Source organism: Lentinula edodes (genome assembly GCF_021015755.1).
Source record: "Lentinula edodes strain Le(Bin) 0899 ss11 chromosome Unknown C8R40scaffold_22, whole genome shotgun sequence".
Lineage (NCBI taxonomy): Eukaryota > Fungi > Basidiomycota > Agaricomycetes > Agaricales > Omphalotaceae > Lentinula > Lentinula edodes.
Genome location: NW_025764328.1, coordinates 300,299 through 315,959, shown reverse-complemented (window position 1 = coordinate 315,959; position 15,661 = coordinate 300,299). Strand labels below are relative to the sequence as shown.

General features: G+C 44.5%; 4 protein-coding genes across 4 annotated transcripts; 2 read left to right on the top strand and 2 right to left on the bottom strand.

Moving 5' to 3' along the window:
* Positions 1–383: 383 nt before the first annotated feature.
* C8R40DRAFT_1195411 (WD40-repeat-containing domain protein) lies at positions 384–1,939 on the bottom strand (the record flags this gene model as incomplete). Its single annotated transcript, XM_046233078.1, has 8 exons — positions 384–554; positions 602–724; positions 788–798; positions 858–1,126; positions 1,179–1,235; positions 1,290–1,362; positions 1,483–1,612; positions 1,664–1,939. The coding sequence occupies 8 exons, from the start codon at positions 1,937–1,939 to the stop codon at positions 447–449; spliced, it is 1,047 nt and encodes a 348-aa protein (XP_046085292.1). The 3' UTR covers positions 384–446.
* A 495-nt stretch (positions 1,940–2,434) lies between these two features.
* Positions 2,435–4,302, top strand: C8R40DRAFT_1171714 (uncharacterized protein; the record flags this gene model as incomplete). The annotated part of the gene is made up of 14 exons (XM_046231752.1): positions 2,435–2,460; positions 2,520–2,739; positions 2,802–2,875; positions 2,925–2,983; positions 3,045–3,119; positions 3,169–3,237; positions 3,291–3,374; positions 3,433–3,543; positions 3,590–3,622; positions 3,681–3,779; positions 3,827–3,907; positions 3,979–4,034; positions 4,080–4,109; positions 4,162–4,302. The coding sequence occupies 14 exons, from the start codon at positions 2,435–2,437 to the stop codon at positions 4,300–4,302; spliced, it is 1,158 nt and encodes a 385-aa protein (XP_046085291.1).
* Positions 4,303–4,657: 355 nt separating this feature from the next.
* Positions 4,658–13,716, top strand: C8R40DRAFT_1171713 (uncharacterized protein; the record flags this gene model as incomplete). The annotated part of the gene is made up of 34 exons (XM_046231751.1): positions 4,658–4,729; positions 4,782–5,000; positions 5,059–5,109; positions 5,165–5,371; positions 5,424–5,495; positions 5,549–5,578; positions 5,635–5,694; positions 5,742–5,861; positions 5,913–6,083; positions 6,137–6,202; positions 6,257–6,469; positions 6,524–6,652; positions 6,702–6,785; positions 6,847–6,951; positions 7,003–7,089; positions 7,146–7,325; positions 7,381–7,560; positions 7,617–7,817; positions 7,868–8,038; positions 8,097–8,162; positions 8,213–8,332; positions 8,383–8,421; positions 8,476–8,529; positions 8,590–8,625; positions 8,676–8,708; positions 8,758–8,871; positions 8,951–9,097; positions 9,146–9,151; positions 9,522–9,671; positions 9,722–10,061; positions 10,117–11,948; positions 12,002–12,394; positions 12,447–12,984; positions 13,031–13,716. The coding sequence occupies 34 exons, from the start codon at positions 4,658–4,660 to the stop codon at positions 13,714–13,716; spliced, it is 6,972 nt and encodes a 2,323-aa protein (XP_046085290.1).
* Positions 13,717–13,967: 251 nt separating this feature from the next.
* On the bottom strand, positions 13,968–14,585 carry C8R40DRAFT_1048003 (uncharacterized protein; the record flags this gene model as incomplete). Its single annotated transcript, XM_046224472.1, has 1 exon — positions 13,968–14,585. One exon carries the CDS (start codon positions 14,583–14,585, stop codon positions 13,968–13,970), a length of 618 nt encoding a protein of 205 aa, XP_046085289.1.
* Between the last annotated feature and the right edge of the window lie 1,076 nt (positions 14,586–15,661).

Sequence of the window (15,661 nt, the reverse complement as noted above, 5' to 3'; positions counted from 1 at the left end):
TACTTATGGAGCCCGCCATCATACAGATGTCGATGTTTACGATCTTCGTATCTTTTACTTGCCTTTTCATGCGTTCTTCCTTACACATGTTTTTGCTTGGGCGACGATTCGTATCGAACGATGGGACAGAATACTAAGTTTCCTGTATCCCATGATGACCACTATTTATTTACCAATCAATGAACTTCTGTGGATGACGCATGGCCCGACATGAAGAAGATTTAAAGAATCTTTGAGGAAATCGTTTTCCGCAATGCTTCTCAATACCTAGCTTCACGAACAGTGGCAAATGCAGCTGGTTTGCCGTAAAATCATATTCTACTAGGCAAGAAATTGCTACAGAAGTGCTATTGTATAAAGTTAACCGGAGGAACTAATGTTAGCTACATAGTATCAATATCTACCGGGGAAGAGGTAGAGCTTGATGCAGAAGGGATAAGAATCATTCACAACGATTGTAGAGTAATGAATTTGAATGGAAGAAAACCGAACACTAGTACCAGCAGGATTATCACTGAAATGGCGCGCAAGCATTCTATCACTGGAACAGGGACCTTGTATAATATTAGGAGTAATTTTCGAAATAATGACAATTGCTGACCATTACAGGGACTAACGTCCCAAGAAATCGAATCCGCTTGCTGTCCGGGAATCCAAGAACCCAGATATTGATATTGCCGTCCACATCTCCAGTTGCCATCGAGAGGCTTTCTTCGTCGTATGCCTGTAGACAGTGTTATTTGCTGGAGCATGCCATAACATCAAATGTCCTTACCAGCCCGCTTACCAGAGAATCAGCTGTATAAGGTTGATCTTAGATGCAAGCATAATTCTCCCTCTTTAAAGCAAGAACTTACAAGAAGAATGACGAAGGGTTTGAATCCTTCCTCCATTCTCAGAATCACAGATGACTGCATAACCATTGGCAGTCCCCACAACTGCGGCGTGGCCCTTATCTATGAAGATGACAGGCAGGTGTGTGCTTGACATGATAGGTAGCTCCGCACGCTCAAGGGATGTCTGAGTCTCTTTCTTCCAGGAGCCCGAGGATAAAATGTAACGATCGAGGCCCTTTGAGCTCGTTACCATTAGTGCAGTACAGTCTGGAGCGATTGCCGTTGCCCCCCTAAGCTTTATCAATTGAAAGTTCGAAGATATTATTGTCACGAGGAACTTACAATTGATCGTCCGGATAGACAATCCACTGGCTATGACCTGATTCGAGATTGATTTTCCTGAATAGAACGTCCCTATCACAACACTTTCTTTCGAAATAGCCAAAAACATACCAAAGTCCATGATGTAGAAATGTAATCACAGAATGTCTTTGATCTTTCAAAAAGTGGGCGCCACTAACAACAACTGGCAGATATTGGAGACTATGATTGGCACTGGGAGAGATAGTGCAATGAAAGCATCTTCGTAAAAACCAGCGATCTATGCTTTTTAGCAGATTCCTATACCACGAAGTAATCACCTTACCACCTTCTTTCTTCATGACAATGATATTGTCGCCCGCGCAGATGAGCATTTCATTTCTGGGGTCGTTGAACTCGATCGAGTGAATGGGTGAAGAGAATATATGAATAATGTTGGGCTTTGCATAGTGCTCCTAACACAATGATGGAAGACAAATCTTCGAGGAGGTGAAGATATTGCTTACCCTTGTTTTCGGACTGAATGTCAATAATTCTCCTTTCGCGGTTCCCATTATTAGACTGTGATCGCTATCCCAGTTGATCGTTTCGATTTGAGATAACTGTCGATGGGACCATATCGTCCGGAATCGAGCTTCCACATCGTAGATTCGAATAACCCCATCTTTTGAACCATTTTTGCTTGCACTTCCTAAATATCGGTGGTCCTTCGAAAATGCAAGAGCAACAATTGAGTCTTCAGGATTTTGTAAGGTTTGTATAAGGTGGAAATCGAAGGCCATAGCGAGGAAAATGAGCTATCGATGTATATTAGCCTCGTATTTTCCTCCCGAGGTGTGAAAGGAATTCGAACGATATGAAAGAGCAAAAGTGACGTGAAAATGTTCAAGGGAAGATGGGCTGACAGGCAGCTCAAACCGCTTTATATACCTCATACACATGAGGTGCCTAGGATCCTCCGAATCAAGGAATCCGAACAGCCGGAAGTCGTCTTTGTGCTTTAGAATCTCTTTCATTGGAAGTAAAGGCCAAAAGTGGGATGACGTAATTAGTTGGGTTGACGCTCAGGGTTCATTACAGCAGTCCTTTGAACGCGTTCACATGATAACCTATGATAACTCTGTGATTCAGAGAAAACAAAGGAAATCAACACGAGGGTATAAATAATGAATATGACGCTTCTGCTTTAGGAACGTCTTGATTCCTTTCAGCCTTTCAGCCTTCCAGCCCTTCATCCTCTCACCTTTCATTTCTAGTCTCTTTCTTGCTCATTCGCTATGAAGCCTTTACACGAAGAGATGTGGTGAGACAAATACTTTCATTGAGAATCACATCCACTGATCATGAGATGATCCGTTCTAGGAACATTGTCTTAGGTCCGAATACGAAAACTTACTTCGTGGATTTGTTTCCTGCGGCAATGGGACACAATCGTAATCTCAAGATCAAGAATGCGGCTTTACCGAAAAACTTGAATGATCACAGAAGCTGTCGTACCACTATAAGTCTCGTCAATGCAGAAGGTTCCGACATTGACACTCTCAACCAACCGCTCGTCCTCTGCACCCTGGTACCAATGATCGTAAGTATACTTTCATTCATGTAGTGGATATCTCTTTCTTATTGTGATTCTCCCTTTCACAGATAGAACAAGTCCGATTAGATTTTGGCCTCTTATTGAACAGTGAAGCATGCTATATTCTTGTGGAAGGACCCAAGTAAGTTATAGTGTTTTGTGCAATTCTGGGAAACTGACTGAGTCTATAGTCCGGTCAACATCTGTATGCAAGCAATCTCTTCAACGAAACAAAGGACCGACGTCATTGGTAAGAATAAAGCTTTCTACCTCCAACTTCCTGCATTTCGTTCCGACGGTATCCCGACCAGATCATGCTAGGACCCAATCGCTTTCATCTTCTCAAACCTCTCCACCTTCGCAAGCGAAATGCCCAAACGCAAACGGTGAGACACTTTACACCTCGGTATGCATCGAATACCAACCGAATCGCAGGATCGCTAACTGCCTCTACATCAACCCGAGATCCACGACTCTTCCAACAATCACGTTTAGGCAAATCTGGTGAGGTGGCTTCTCTTCTCAGAGAGTATTGTGTAACATCTGTGTATCTGTAGAGACACCGATCGGATCTAGCCTTATCAGCATCTCTGGGCGACTGCCGTCGTCTCTTTCATCGACTGAAAGAACCAATGTCAATGGTAAGAGCAAAAACTTGACATTCAAAGGTCCGACAACTTATCCACTCCCCCCGGTTAGTAACCGATGGCGCGAGGACCCCGCAATCAACTCATAATAAGCGCCAATCCCTTTCATCTTCCTACAACTCCTCACCTTCGGGGATAGCGACGAAAGGCCCGAACGTGAACGGTGAGATACGTCGCAATACATTATGCATCGCGCTGATTGAGTTCAGGAAATTTGGCAGCGACCCGAGCACTCGATTCACGTAATACTCAAATCCTTCCACCTATGTCATGACACTCATCCGCTCCTCTCCCGGCTAGGTCCTGGCAACATGAAGGTCCATTCTCAACCCTTTCCTCTGAAATCTCCAGCTGTCGACTCTCGATCTCATGAAACAAAGACAAACTCGACTCCGGATGGTGCACATGAATCTAACCTCATGCATCGTGTATTGATTGAGTTCCAGGATCTGGAGCCTTTCGCGCATCACCGCGTGTGCATGATCCACGAGTTTACCAAGGGGAAGGATTGAGCCGGGGTGAATCTAGTAAGATAATTCTTCTGTCTTCAACATTCTACGCATTATTAATGAATGTCGTACACTCAAGCAACCATCAGTTACCGCTCATCGTCCATTGTACCTCAGACTCGAATTCCAGCTTTCGACAACCGATGTAAGCACAGTTTTCTGGTTTTCGAGTATTGCGTACTTGACATAGTCGAAGCATATCCGAAAGACCACCTTCGATGTAAGCTCAATTCCCTACTTCCGGCTTGCTTGTCTTACTGTTTCATTCATAGACCGACCTAATTGCAGACACGAAACGAATGTTCCTTATCCTTCCAGGTTCCATACTCCAGAGGGTCGACATAATGGCGGAACACCAAGGCCATCTAGCGGGTATCGGTTTTCCAACTAACGATTCTGTCAATAAACAGTAGCTCAGAGTTCTATAGTCAAAGTCTGTAGATCATATTACAATATCTATCATGTTCATTCTGTTTATACTCGAGTCACTCTTGAGCGCATTCAAAGGATTGTTAGTGGTTCTAATCAACCCCTTTCTGTTCTAGCACGTGTGAGTCTAGCCTAACGGAATTGTATATATATGTGATATCGGAGGATAACCGTATCACTTTGGCTTTGGACAAAGTCCTTTCATATGTAACTCATTCATGCTGTCAAAGGATTGGGCGTAGGAACAAAGGTAAGTGCCTATCAAGAGCCTGGCACGATTTCACTGAAAGGGATCTGATCGTTTAAGACTGGGTCGGTTATCTGTTTTTTGCCTCCAAAATGCCCCGCAAAAGGAATAGATTCTCCGCACCAAACGACTCAGATGATTCTGACCATGAAATAGAACATCTTGTATGTCATGAGTGTCATTACATGCAACGATTGTTACTAACTCAACTGATAGAAAGTTAGACTCATTTCCCCGCTTCATAACGATCGTCTCCAAGCTGAAAACTACACACTCCGAACAACTTTGGCACAATTGACCCACGAAAGAGATGTGGCAGTCGGACATGCGTTGCAAACCAACAATGATCTTGCCTCTAGGCTTGCTTCGACAGAGGTTCAATTACGAGCTAAAAATGCTTTACTTCTCGACATGGAGAGTCGGGTAGGCCTCATGGTGCTTACCGTCATACCTTACCAATTGTTGCATCCACTCAAACATATTCTCATGGTAGCCCGGACATTACGCGAACGAGGAACGTAACGAGTTCAAACAATACATCGAGGTGCGTGAAGGTCAATATTATGAACTAGACCTTATTTCAACTTTGAGTTTCGCAGAATTTTGCAGGTTCACTTCAGCGCCTTAGTGAGGGAAGAACAGCGAATGAACAATATCGGCGCATCGAAGATGACAATTCAGTATGGTCTATTGTCAATTTCACTCTCCCACTCTCAAACATACAATTCCAGTTTCTGGTGCAGCGTTCTAACACTCTTCTGACCAATTTGCAAGCTACTCTGGAGGCCTACGAAGAGCTACAGAAGGTGAATCATACTCAATCCTTAATCAATATCATACTGACATGTTGTCTTCAAGGCGTTTAAGGGACTTCAACAAAAACAAAACGAGAGTATGACAAAAAACTGGCATGCGGCCACGACTTCCCAGGTCATCATCCATTTTCTCCGGCATAATACATGAGGTTCATACTATCCAAACAGATTTATGACGGGAGAGCCAGGGAACTAGTGGTACGTGCATTCCATCTGTGTATCATCGTGAATATTACATCAACGCTGGGATGAAGTCTCATGTAGTCCTCAATCTGAATCTTGCTCGTCCCGGAAATCAGGAAATTCCGACGGAGGTAGGAATTGTAAAAGACCCGCGAAATGAACCTGAATTTAGGCACAGACGTCAAGGACAGAAGCAAGCAATAGCACAGATCATCCTCAATCTGTAATGTCTCCAGAGTCGTTTCATGAAAGCAGCGACGTTCAATCAGCACGAGAAATAATTGCACAACCACTGCAGGTTTGTGTCCTTTCTACCAACTTGCACAGTCGAGACTAATTCCTTTCAAAGCTTGAAAGGATACAATCAAACGATTCGGAAAACAGTAGTGTATCAGTTGACAAGATCCAATTCATGCTTCATGATCTAGAGTCTGAATCCATTGAGATGCAAGATGCTTTGTTGGAAGATCCCAAGCAACATCACATAGACCAACTATGTTCAGACAACATTTTGATGCAGGTAGGATACTTCAGCATCCCTCAAAGATGATTCACTTTGTTGACCTTTATTAGACCCAGCTTGATGAAATTCAATTGCTTTTCGACCAGTCGCTGAGCAATAAAACAATGATTATCGAGGTATAATTTACGCTGTCCCAGTTATGCTAAGATCACTAAGTTCATCATATCTAGAAATGTACCCAAGAGCTCGAGTCGGTTAGATCTGAGCTGGTTATTTCACACCTGAAATATCAGGAGAAGGAAATTTCGATCGAAGAAAAATACCGTCAATCATCTCAGCGGGAGATAGACAAAGAGAAGAGCAAGCTCGAAACTGCTCGCCGGAATTTGGAAGCGCTCGAAGCGGATAAAAAAGCTCTACAGCTGAAAATGTCTGCCATGCAAGTGAGTATATGGCGGGTGTCGAATGTTTGATTCTACTGAGTCTTTCATCTATAGATCCGATCCGCTCAACACCAAGCTATACTGGAGCAATCTCACAGAAGCGCTCGCGATCTACTGGAGGAAAACCGAGTCAAACATGATATTGCCCTTCAGACATCTATGTCGTCGAACAATAATTTACAGGTACCTAAACACTCTTCAAAATTTGATCCACTCGTCATTTACGACATAGACCCAACTTGATAAAACCGTGGCTCGGCTCGAATTATCTCTCAAGGAAACCTGCAATGAAAAAATGAAGGTCAAGATGCTCGAGGTACAGATTTGATTTCCGCCCCCATTGTGCTACCGCTTGATTTACTCACATGCTATATCAGACCCAGTCCAACCAATTCATGAATCGCGAATCTCAGCTCGAAAAATCTCTTCAAGACGCACTCGACTCGTTGGAGATTGCCCGAGTTCGAAGTGATGCTCTCCAGGTATCATGATCTCACTGTTCTGTTCTGTTGTATGTTCACATCTTAGGATAGACCGAACTCAATGACATCAAGAACTCTAAAGTTCAACTTGAACAGCTGCTCGACGAAACCTGCAAACCTTCAATGGTCACGCTTGAGGTAGAATTTTTTTTTCTGATCGAGTTCGCGACGAACCCACTACTCGTTATGTTCAGAAACATGTTCAAGAGCTTGAAGCAGAGCTGAAAACATCGTGCCAAAGATACCAGGATGAACTCTCAATCAAAGAGCAGTGCAGAATTCAATTACAACATGAGGTTGACGAACACGAAGGCAAGCTTGAAGCTAGCTGTCGACACCTGGAAGCACTTGAAGCGGAAAAGCTCACGCTAGAGGTAGATTTTTTTTCCGATCGAGTTCGCGACAAACCGACTTACTCGTTATGTTCAGAAACATGTTCAAGAGCTTGAAGCAGAGCTGAAAATGTCGTGCCAAAGATTCCAGGATGAACTCTCAATCAAAGAGCAGTGCAGAATTCAATCACAACATGAGGTTGACGAACACGAAGGCAAGCTTGAAGCTAGTTGTCGACGCCTTGAAGCACTTGAAGCGGAAAAGCTTACGCTTGAGGTAGATTTTTTTTTCCGATCGAGTTCGCGACGAACCCACTTACTCATTATGTTCAGAACCATGTGCAAGAGCTTGAAGCAGAGCTGAAAACGTCGTGCCAAAGATTCCAGGATGAACTCTCAATTAAAGAGCAGTGCAGAATTCAATTACAACATGAGGTTGACGAACACGAAGGCAAGCTTGAAGCTAGTTGTCGACGCCTGGAAGCACTCGAAGCGGAAAAGCAAGCCCTAGAAGTAGACATGTTCGCATTACAGGTAAGGTTCCATCCCAGAACTATGGTTTGCTGACAACCTTACCCTCTCAGACCCAAATTGATAGATTTTCCAGTAATGAAGCCCGATCCCAAATGTCTCCCCAAGGACCTCAAGAAAGTTCCGCATTGCTTTCTCAGGATCAGGAATTGTTAACATTGCAGCAACGTTGTACCCAACTGGAGATGTCACAACAGGATGCGACATCTAAACATGAAGCACAGGTGCCAATAGTTTAACTTTCATAGCTCGGTACCGGCTTTATTTCCCGCAATTTTCTAGAGCAATACCCTTCGAACGCTTCGAACTGAGCTTTCCAATTCTCGAGAGGACCTCAAACTTCTAGAGGTTCGCGCCTTCATTTTACGACTATTCCTTTCTTGAAGCACATGGCATAGGAACTTCGTGATTCCCTTGAGGGAGAGTTGCAGTCCCGAGAAAAGGAGGTCCGAGCTTTGAGAACGACTTTGCTCACAGTACAGTCGACACCATCGACCGGTATAGGATACTTGGTTTCGGTCAGTGATCAATTTGTCAAATCTTATTTGATCGTTGATCAAGGCTCCAGAGAACTCCGAAAAAGGAGTCAGATGAAACTTCTCAAGAGGTGCGCGATGTTGTGCCTTTCGCTGCTTCGCGTTGGAGTAAATTTTATGTGTAGCTGTCTAATGACCGCAATTCAAAGGATGAGCGGAAGGTTGTCTGCGCTTCAGAGGTACGTCCGGAAGTAAGAGGGTCGGAATTTCCAGCCATTCACTCGGAGAGTTGTTTACAGCTGGACCCTCAGAAATCATCACAATCTTCTCCAGAGGTGAACTTCTATCATTATCACAGCATCAAACTGACACAACACCTGTACAGATGGACGCCCTCAGCACAGACATTATCCATGACGTGCGTTTGTAATATGAATATATAAGCAGATGTCTGAATCCTGTTGCAGGTCAATATGAGCGATATAGTCTCGACTATCTTGCCACCCCAAGGTATAACGTTCAAAATACGGTCGAATGACAATACACAACGGCCTGTACTTTCATTATCCGACAGTGGCAATGTATGTGGTTTCCCCCGACTGGAAATATCATGATCGTTAATCCTGTGTCGCATCTGGCTGTCTTGTATGCCTTCAACAGCCTGACCCTTCGCGCAGCAATTCATCGCCGTCAAATGAGTCCGCGTCCACTTCGTTTACAGGCTTGAACAAGATCCTCTGTAATACCCCTATCGAACATCGATTAACTACCGCACGAAAATATGAATTATCTTTACCGCCATCGCTGGTAAATTGGTCTGAAATGCTTCCTTTGTTGATCTAACATTGTTTTTAGATGGGCGTACGTCGCCAAAACGGTCGATTGCCTAAGAGTGGCACCTCAAAAAGAAACCATCGTTCTATTTACGTGCGTTCAACCAACTTATTCATTGCAGTGAACAAATGACAATCAGCAAAATCTTTAGTCTGACAAGCAAGGCAAAGCAGGGTGACCGGGAACTTTGTACAATCTTACTTACTGCTCAATCCTCATGTACAACAGTATCTTACTAGAGTCTGATATCGTTTCCTTGCTTCCCAACCTTGTGTAATTGAAATTGTTCATCATATTCGAGATCACTCCGGACCGGTGTTTATATGAATTTTAGAGGACTCCCCTTCGAAATTCTTCTTAACTGAAAAACTGAAAAAATCCATCTGGTATGTCGAAGTGGAAGAACAAAAAGACCACTTTCAAAGACCTTATTGATGAAGAAGCGAGAAATTTACAAGCTGCGCCATCCGCGATATCCACTTCATCTTCACCACCAACACCCTCGAACTGCAATACTCCAAAAGCTGAGATCGATCTGAGGGAACCTGTCCGTGAATTTATCTGCCTCCGCTCAAACAAAATCTGACACTATCACAGGTTACAAGAGATCTTGGGTTGACGGACGCTGGCGTTAAAGTTGGCGCTATTGCTCAGAAGGCCCTAAAATCTGCCGACCGTCTTCTAGCTATTATTGTAAATGCTCGCAATGGATTTCAGGAACTCACCAGTAATTCCGATCGACATGAAATTCATACTGTCTGCGACACAGCTGATCGAAGCCTTGTGTATGTGCGCTCTGAACTTCTGAAGATCAAAAACACTGCTGCCGAAGAGAAAGTGAGGGGGGTATGGCAGGACGTGAATGCTCTTGAAGATATCCTGTACGATTGGAGAACAGCATACCCAGATGATATATCCCCTATCAAAATCAACAACAGTAAGTGTTCACTTTACTGTCACCATGGATCCTTAGTTACAAGATGTATTCATAGCCGATTCCTTTGGACAACCTGAGGAAAAGCTGAATGCGCCCACCCTGATTGCATATACCATCGCTCTCGTGAATCGGGTTTTTGAGGGGGCAGCTCGTCGCGGTTCCGGGGTGTTACTGAAAATGTTGAAACTGTTCGGCTATTCCTTCATTTCACTTGCTGGACAACCAAACTACATTCAGAAGAAGGCTCTCAACGACATTCCAGAATCGATTCAAACTGTAGAAAAGGCCTTGAATCTGGATGTTCAGAGCATTCCTTATGCTGTATGCCCTCGTTGCAGCTTCACACACATCCCGACCTACCCTAACGGGCCTTCTGATCCTGTCTATCCCACTCACTGTAACGAGCGCCTCACTGAACTCTCGGATCCATGTGGGACAGAGCTGCTGCAGGAAGGAAAACCATTCAAGACTTATCATGCCTACTCCTTCTATGAATGGTTCGGCCGTTTCATTGCTCATCCTGGAATAGAACAATACGGAGACCGTTTCTGCGACGAGATTGCCTCATTCGAGAAAATCCCGGACACAAAGCGAGATATCAAAGATGGCTCATTCGTACATACTTTCAGGGGACATGACGGGAAGCTTTTTCTTGCTGAACGAGGAAATGAGGGAAGATGGGTCTTTCTCTTGCACGCCGATTTTTTCAATGTCGAGGGAAACCGAATTCGGGGAAAGACAAGGTCGACGGGCATCACATCACTCGTGTGCCTCAATCTTCCCCTTTCTATGCGCAATGACCCTGCATGGATCTTCATTCCTGGCCTCATTCAAGGGAAAAGTGAACCCGACGCTAAGAACTCTGAGCATCGTCATTATTGGCGTCTCCTCATTGACGAGTTCTCGGCTGGTTACCTACGGGGATTGCAACCTCGTCACACGTATCGATCTCACAGCAGTGAAGGGCTTAATGAGCGTGTGTTCCGGGTCGCCATTGCTGGAGTTTTGATGGACTTCAAGGCTGCCCGCCCTTTTGCAGGCTTTCTTGATGTTACTTCTCATCACACTTGCTTCTTGTGTAAGTGCTGGCATCGCGCTCATCTAGGGAGAACTGATTATCAAAATTGGACGACTGCGGGTGTTGAGTTTTTGAAAAGAGGAGCTGAGGCATGGTTAAATGCAAAAACGCCAAAAGAACGAAACGAGATTGAATTTTTCTATGGTACCCGATATTCAGAACTTTGGCGTCTCCCATACTGGAATCCTATAAAACAGCTATTGGTTGATCCTATGCATATCTTCTTCCTCATTCTGATGCAGAGGTTGGCTCGTGAGGTTCTCGGCTTGGATAATCCTGAGTCTAGTGAGGAAGAACACAGGAAATCAAAAACATCCAAGAAGAGTCAGCAGAATAATTCCTTCATCTCTTTCTATCATGATTTTACCCCACCGCCTCACTCTTCCGAGCTCACCTCCTCGACCGGTACCACTTCAAATCCGCCGGAAGTTCTAGGGCTTGACGAACCTGAAGCTGTAGATCAACGACTCTCCGTTCTTGAATGGGGCGACCTCTCTTCTGCAGAGCAAACTGCTCGTGTTTCTAGAATGGAACAACTGAGGGAAGAGATTCAAGGGAATCCTAGAGCCTTTCAAGGTATCTCTGACCTCCATTATCTATTGTCTCAGGGCCTTCCAGTTTCAGATGTTCACCGTGATCGTCTTCGAAAACGGTTAGGGAAATTCAAATGGGTTGTCTTGGCTCATGTATGTAATGACCTGATGGAGTTCCCAGACGAGAAGATGGAAATACGATTGCAGTCCCATTTTCATTCCAGAGGTAAAAAAGGTATAAGTCGGAGAGAGTTTGGAGATGCTTTGTACCGCTGGGTGAGTAAATCATTTGTTCTGAAGCTTAATCTAATGAGCCCAATATTTCAAAGCTCTCGGAGCGAATCTTGAACCCTGGTCAAACGTTTGAATGGCCACATTTCACGCCAAAGGATAAGCCCGCCCCTTCGATTCCCTGGCTACAGCTACACAATATACATGAAAATCAACGCATGAACCCCCTTCGCATACCGGGATTAGAAGGTCGTTTCGAATTGTTAGCAGAGACAATCAAACGTTTCAACTGGCACAGTGCCCACTCTGTCGGGCACATACATCGTTTCCTTACACAACCGTTGGTCGATGATGTAGTCGGTGATAAACAGCTGAAGGTCAATCTGAATAGGCAAACGTTGATAGCGCTATCCTTTGTCTGCATCGACCTTGACATTCTTCCCGAGGGTAAATTCGGAAAAGCGGAACTCGTTAATCAGCTGGTCAAATGGGTGCGTGGATATGAGCTCTTGTAGTCGTCTTACTCTTACAATGGGTTTTCAGCGTCTGACTAAACCTTTGAAGCCCTTGCCACGGGTGCGTATAGCATCAGATAAGGTCCTACAAATGGTCCAAAGATCCATTCGTGAAACTGTTGTCCCTTCATGGATTACGCGCCCACCATCTGACATGGGGCTTCAGCAAGCAGGTACTTTGAAAGCTGATCATTGGCGAGTTCTCTTCAACATCCACTTACCCTTCTCTTTGATCTGCATGTGGGGTAAGGGATCTCCTTCAGCAGTGGATAACGCTGCTGAAATGACTCCTGTACTGGAGACCTCGATGCATCTCACTTGTGCATCCATTTTGATGACTCGGAACAGTTTGTCCCCCAAGACCCGTGATCAATTCAGATCATCTTTGAGGGACCATATCCTCGGATTGAAACAAATTTTCCCAGGATTCATGCTACCAACTCATCATTTGGCATTCCATATATACGATTTCATGGATGGTTTTTCTACTGTACGCAATTGGTGGGGATTCCCATTCGAGAGACTGATCGGTAAGGTGCAAAGGATGCCCACAAATCATAAAATTGGTAAGGAAATCACTGCAATATAGATATCCGCTGACTGTTGAAATAGGTCAACTGGAATACACCCTATTGAAGGTGTTCTATAAAGGGGCCTTGTTTCGACGTTGGCTCATGCGACCTGATTGTCCCGATATCCTAAAATTCTGCAAACTTCTCTTGGATAAAGCATATGGTTACAACAATGTCGAATCAGACCAAGATGAATGTGACGATTTAGATGGCTCCGAGGTCGCGGAAATGATGGAAGGCAAAAGCAACAACAAACCACCACCTGGCCACAAGGTAATATCAGGATTTGTTAAGCTCCCTTTGAAGCTTGCGAAACGAGTGGGAAATCTTCAGCCGAGATGTTATTCGCAGGTTCCGGCCGCAAAAGGCTTTTATAGCATTCCTAGTCGTGTTGTCGGGAATAGCTATGTCTGTTACCACCAGACGAAAGATTTCCAGAAACCGTGGGCCGCAGGACAGATCCAGTACATCTTCGAGCATGAAGGGGAAATCAAATTGGCTATCAGACCAAGCAAACCATTGATCGGACACTGTGATCCGTTTGCGCAGTTTGTTGACCAAGGATTCGACTGTAGAGCGGTATCTTCCCAATTCCTTGATTGTTATGATATTGTCAAAGTGGATTTAATCATCGGACATACAGCAAGGTGGGAAATCGACGCAGATTTTGTGGTTGTGCTGTCTCTTGGGCGGGTGAGCTGTTCATTTGTACGCATTTTTGAGTGAAGAAAATTGATCAATCATTAGGAATGAACATATGTCGCTGTGGATTGCGTCGCTGTAGGTGGATCTAAGATACTCTCTATTTGAAATGTATCTATACAGGGTGACACGAGTTAAATCATACCGCTCGAGTGTTTGTTGTACGTTTACATGGATTGGTCAAGGCGAGCCTAAGCTATGAGACTATTTTAAACCTGAAGAGTTTGACCTGAAGAAGTTTAAGTCGTTACTGGTTATACATGGTGTAAAGTAATTCAATTCGACCCGGCGTCGCGACGATGTTCTACTAAGGCTTTCATGACATGGCAAACATCTCCGACAATTTTTAACCAATCACCCTTTCCTTGAGTATTGTCTTCGACCGATCGATATTGTAAATTTAAGCCCCACCATTTCAAACATACAATGATTCCGAACCAACCATTCAATCCGAACTTATCGATAGACTTCCATTCATCAGACCTTATATGTAGCAGAGACGGTCTCTCTCCTGTCGGACTCTGTCTCCACGCTGGCTGGAAAGAAGTCCACCAAGTTTTCACGTTCTCAGCAAATTCAATACCACAATCCTCGATATTCGGTTCGTTTGCCTTGCATTTGTACCGTTTCTTGTCTACCCACTCGGCTAGCAGTGACGGGCGGTTGACGGTGGGGAGCCGCACCTTCGCATTTGTCCTCCATTGGGTTGTTCGCTCGAGATCAATCCACGTAGAGACCAGACTCTGATACTCCGCACCCAGATCCACATTGACATATGCAAACGCATCTGGGAACCACAGTGAGGCCTGTTGATTGGATGCTGCATCCAAAGGATATTGCAGCAAATCCACGAGAGTAATCTGTGCATTCAAATCAGTGAGAGTAAGCCTCATGATATACCAAGGACCTACAGAGCTCCGAGAATTGATTTCCAGCAAAGGCTCTTCTTCATGGATGTCCTTTGCCTGTCAAATGCTCAGGATTCCATAGAATTAAAGGAGACTGGGACGACATACGGCTTGAGGAGGCGCCAACTTGGAACGTGCCTGGGCTGCCCATCAGATCGAATACGACTGAGTATGTGGCGAAACGCACTGCGATAGTATCAGCCAGAGAAATGGCCGATTCAAGTTTTTGTTTTTCTTTGCTTAGTGCTGTCGAGACTCCCTTCACCCGCTTGAGAGGCGCATAAACACATCAGCAACACTTGATCTTACCTCGTCAAAGGCACCGGCAATGGGTGAGAGCTATGTCTACGTCAGCTCAGCATAATTTACTCAGTGTATATGAAACTTACGTTATGGGTGTCCGAAGCAATGTTCAACGTCTATTGGCTTGAAGTGAGTGGCACTTAGTGTGAATTATAATCAGGATTGCGCACCGTCTTGCGGAAGAGGAAGATATTAGTTCATTCAAGACGGTATAGGGTAACACTTGGCTCACAATATTGGTATGTTGCGGAGGAGACGTCTGCGTAGCAATGTGGAGAAGTTCCGGGTGACCCGCTGGTATGCTCGGCTGTAGCGCTAAGTGTGAAGTGCGTAGCATACTTATAACGGATGATTGCGTACATGCATCGGAATGTCTGTTTGTATAGCCACTTCTGTCTTTTGTTTTTGAACGTCGTTAGTCTGTCAAGGAACATTATTAGACCTTAAAATACGGGGCCCATAAACGACTGACCTGAATAAATGACAATCTTTCATTCAGTGCATTATTCTGAGCTTTGAGGCGAAATATTTCGGCTTGGAAATTCAACGATTTCTTGTACAGTTGGGCTACCTCGATCTTCGCGCGTTCGAGAGATTCATCTTCACAGTACTAAAGAATAATTAACAAGAGTTTAAAAAGAGAGTGACAATACAAACCGTCAAGCCCGACACTTCTTCGTTGAGAGCTTGGACTTCCTGTTCAAGCTCGTTGATCCTTGCCTAAAAGGGGTGATCTTGAATGGCTTGTCACCTATAGA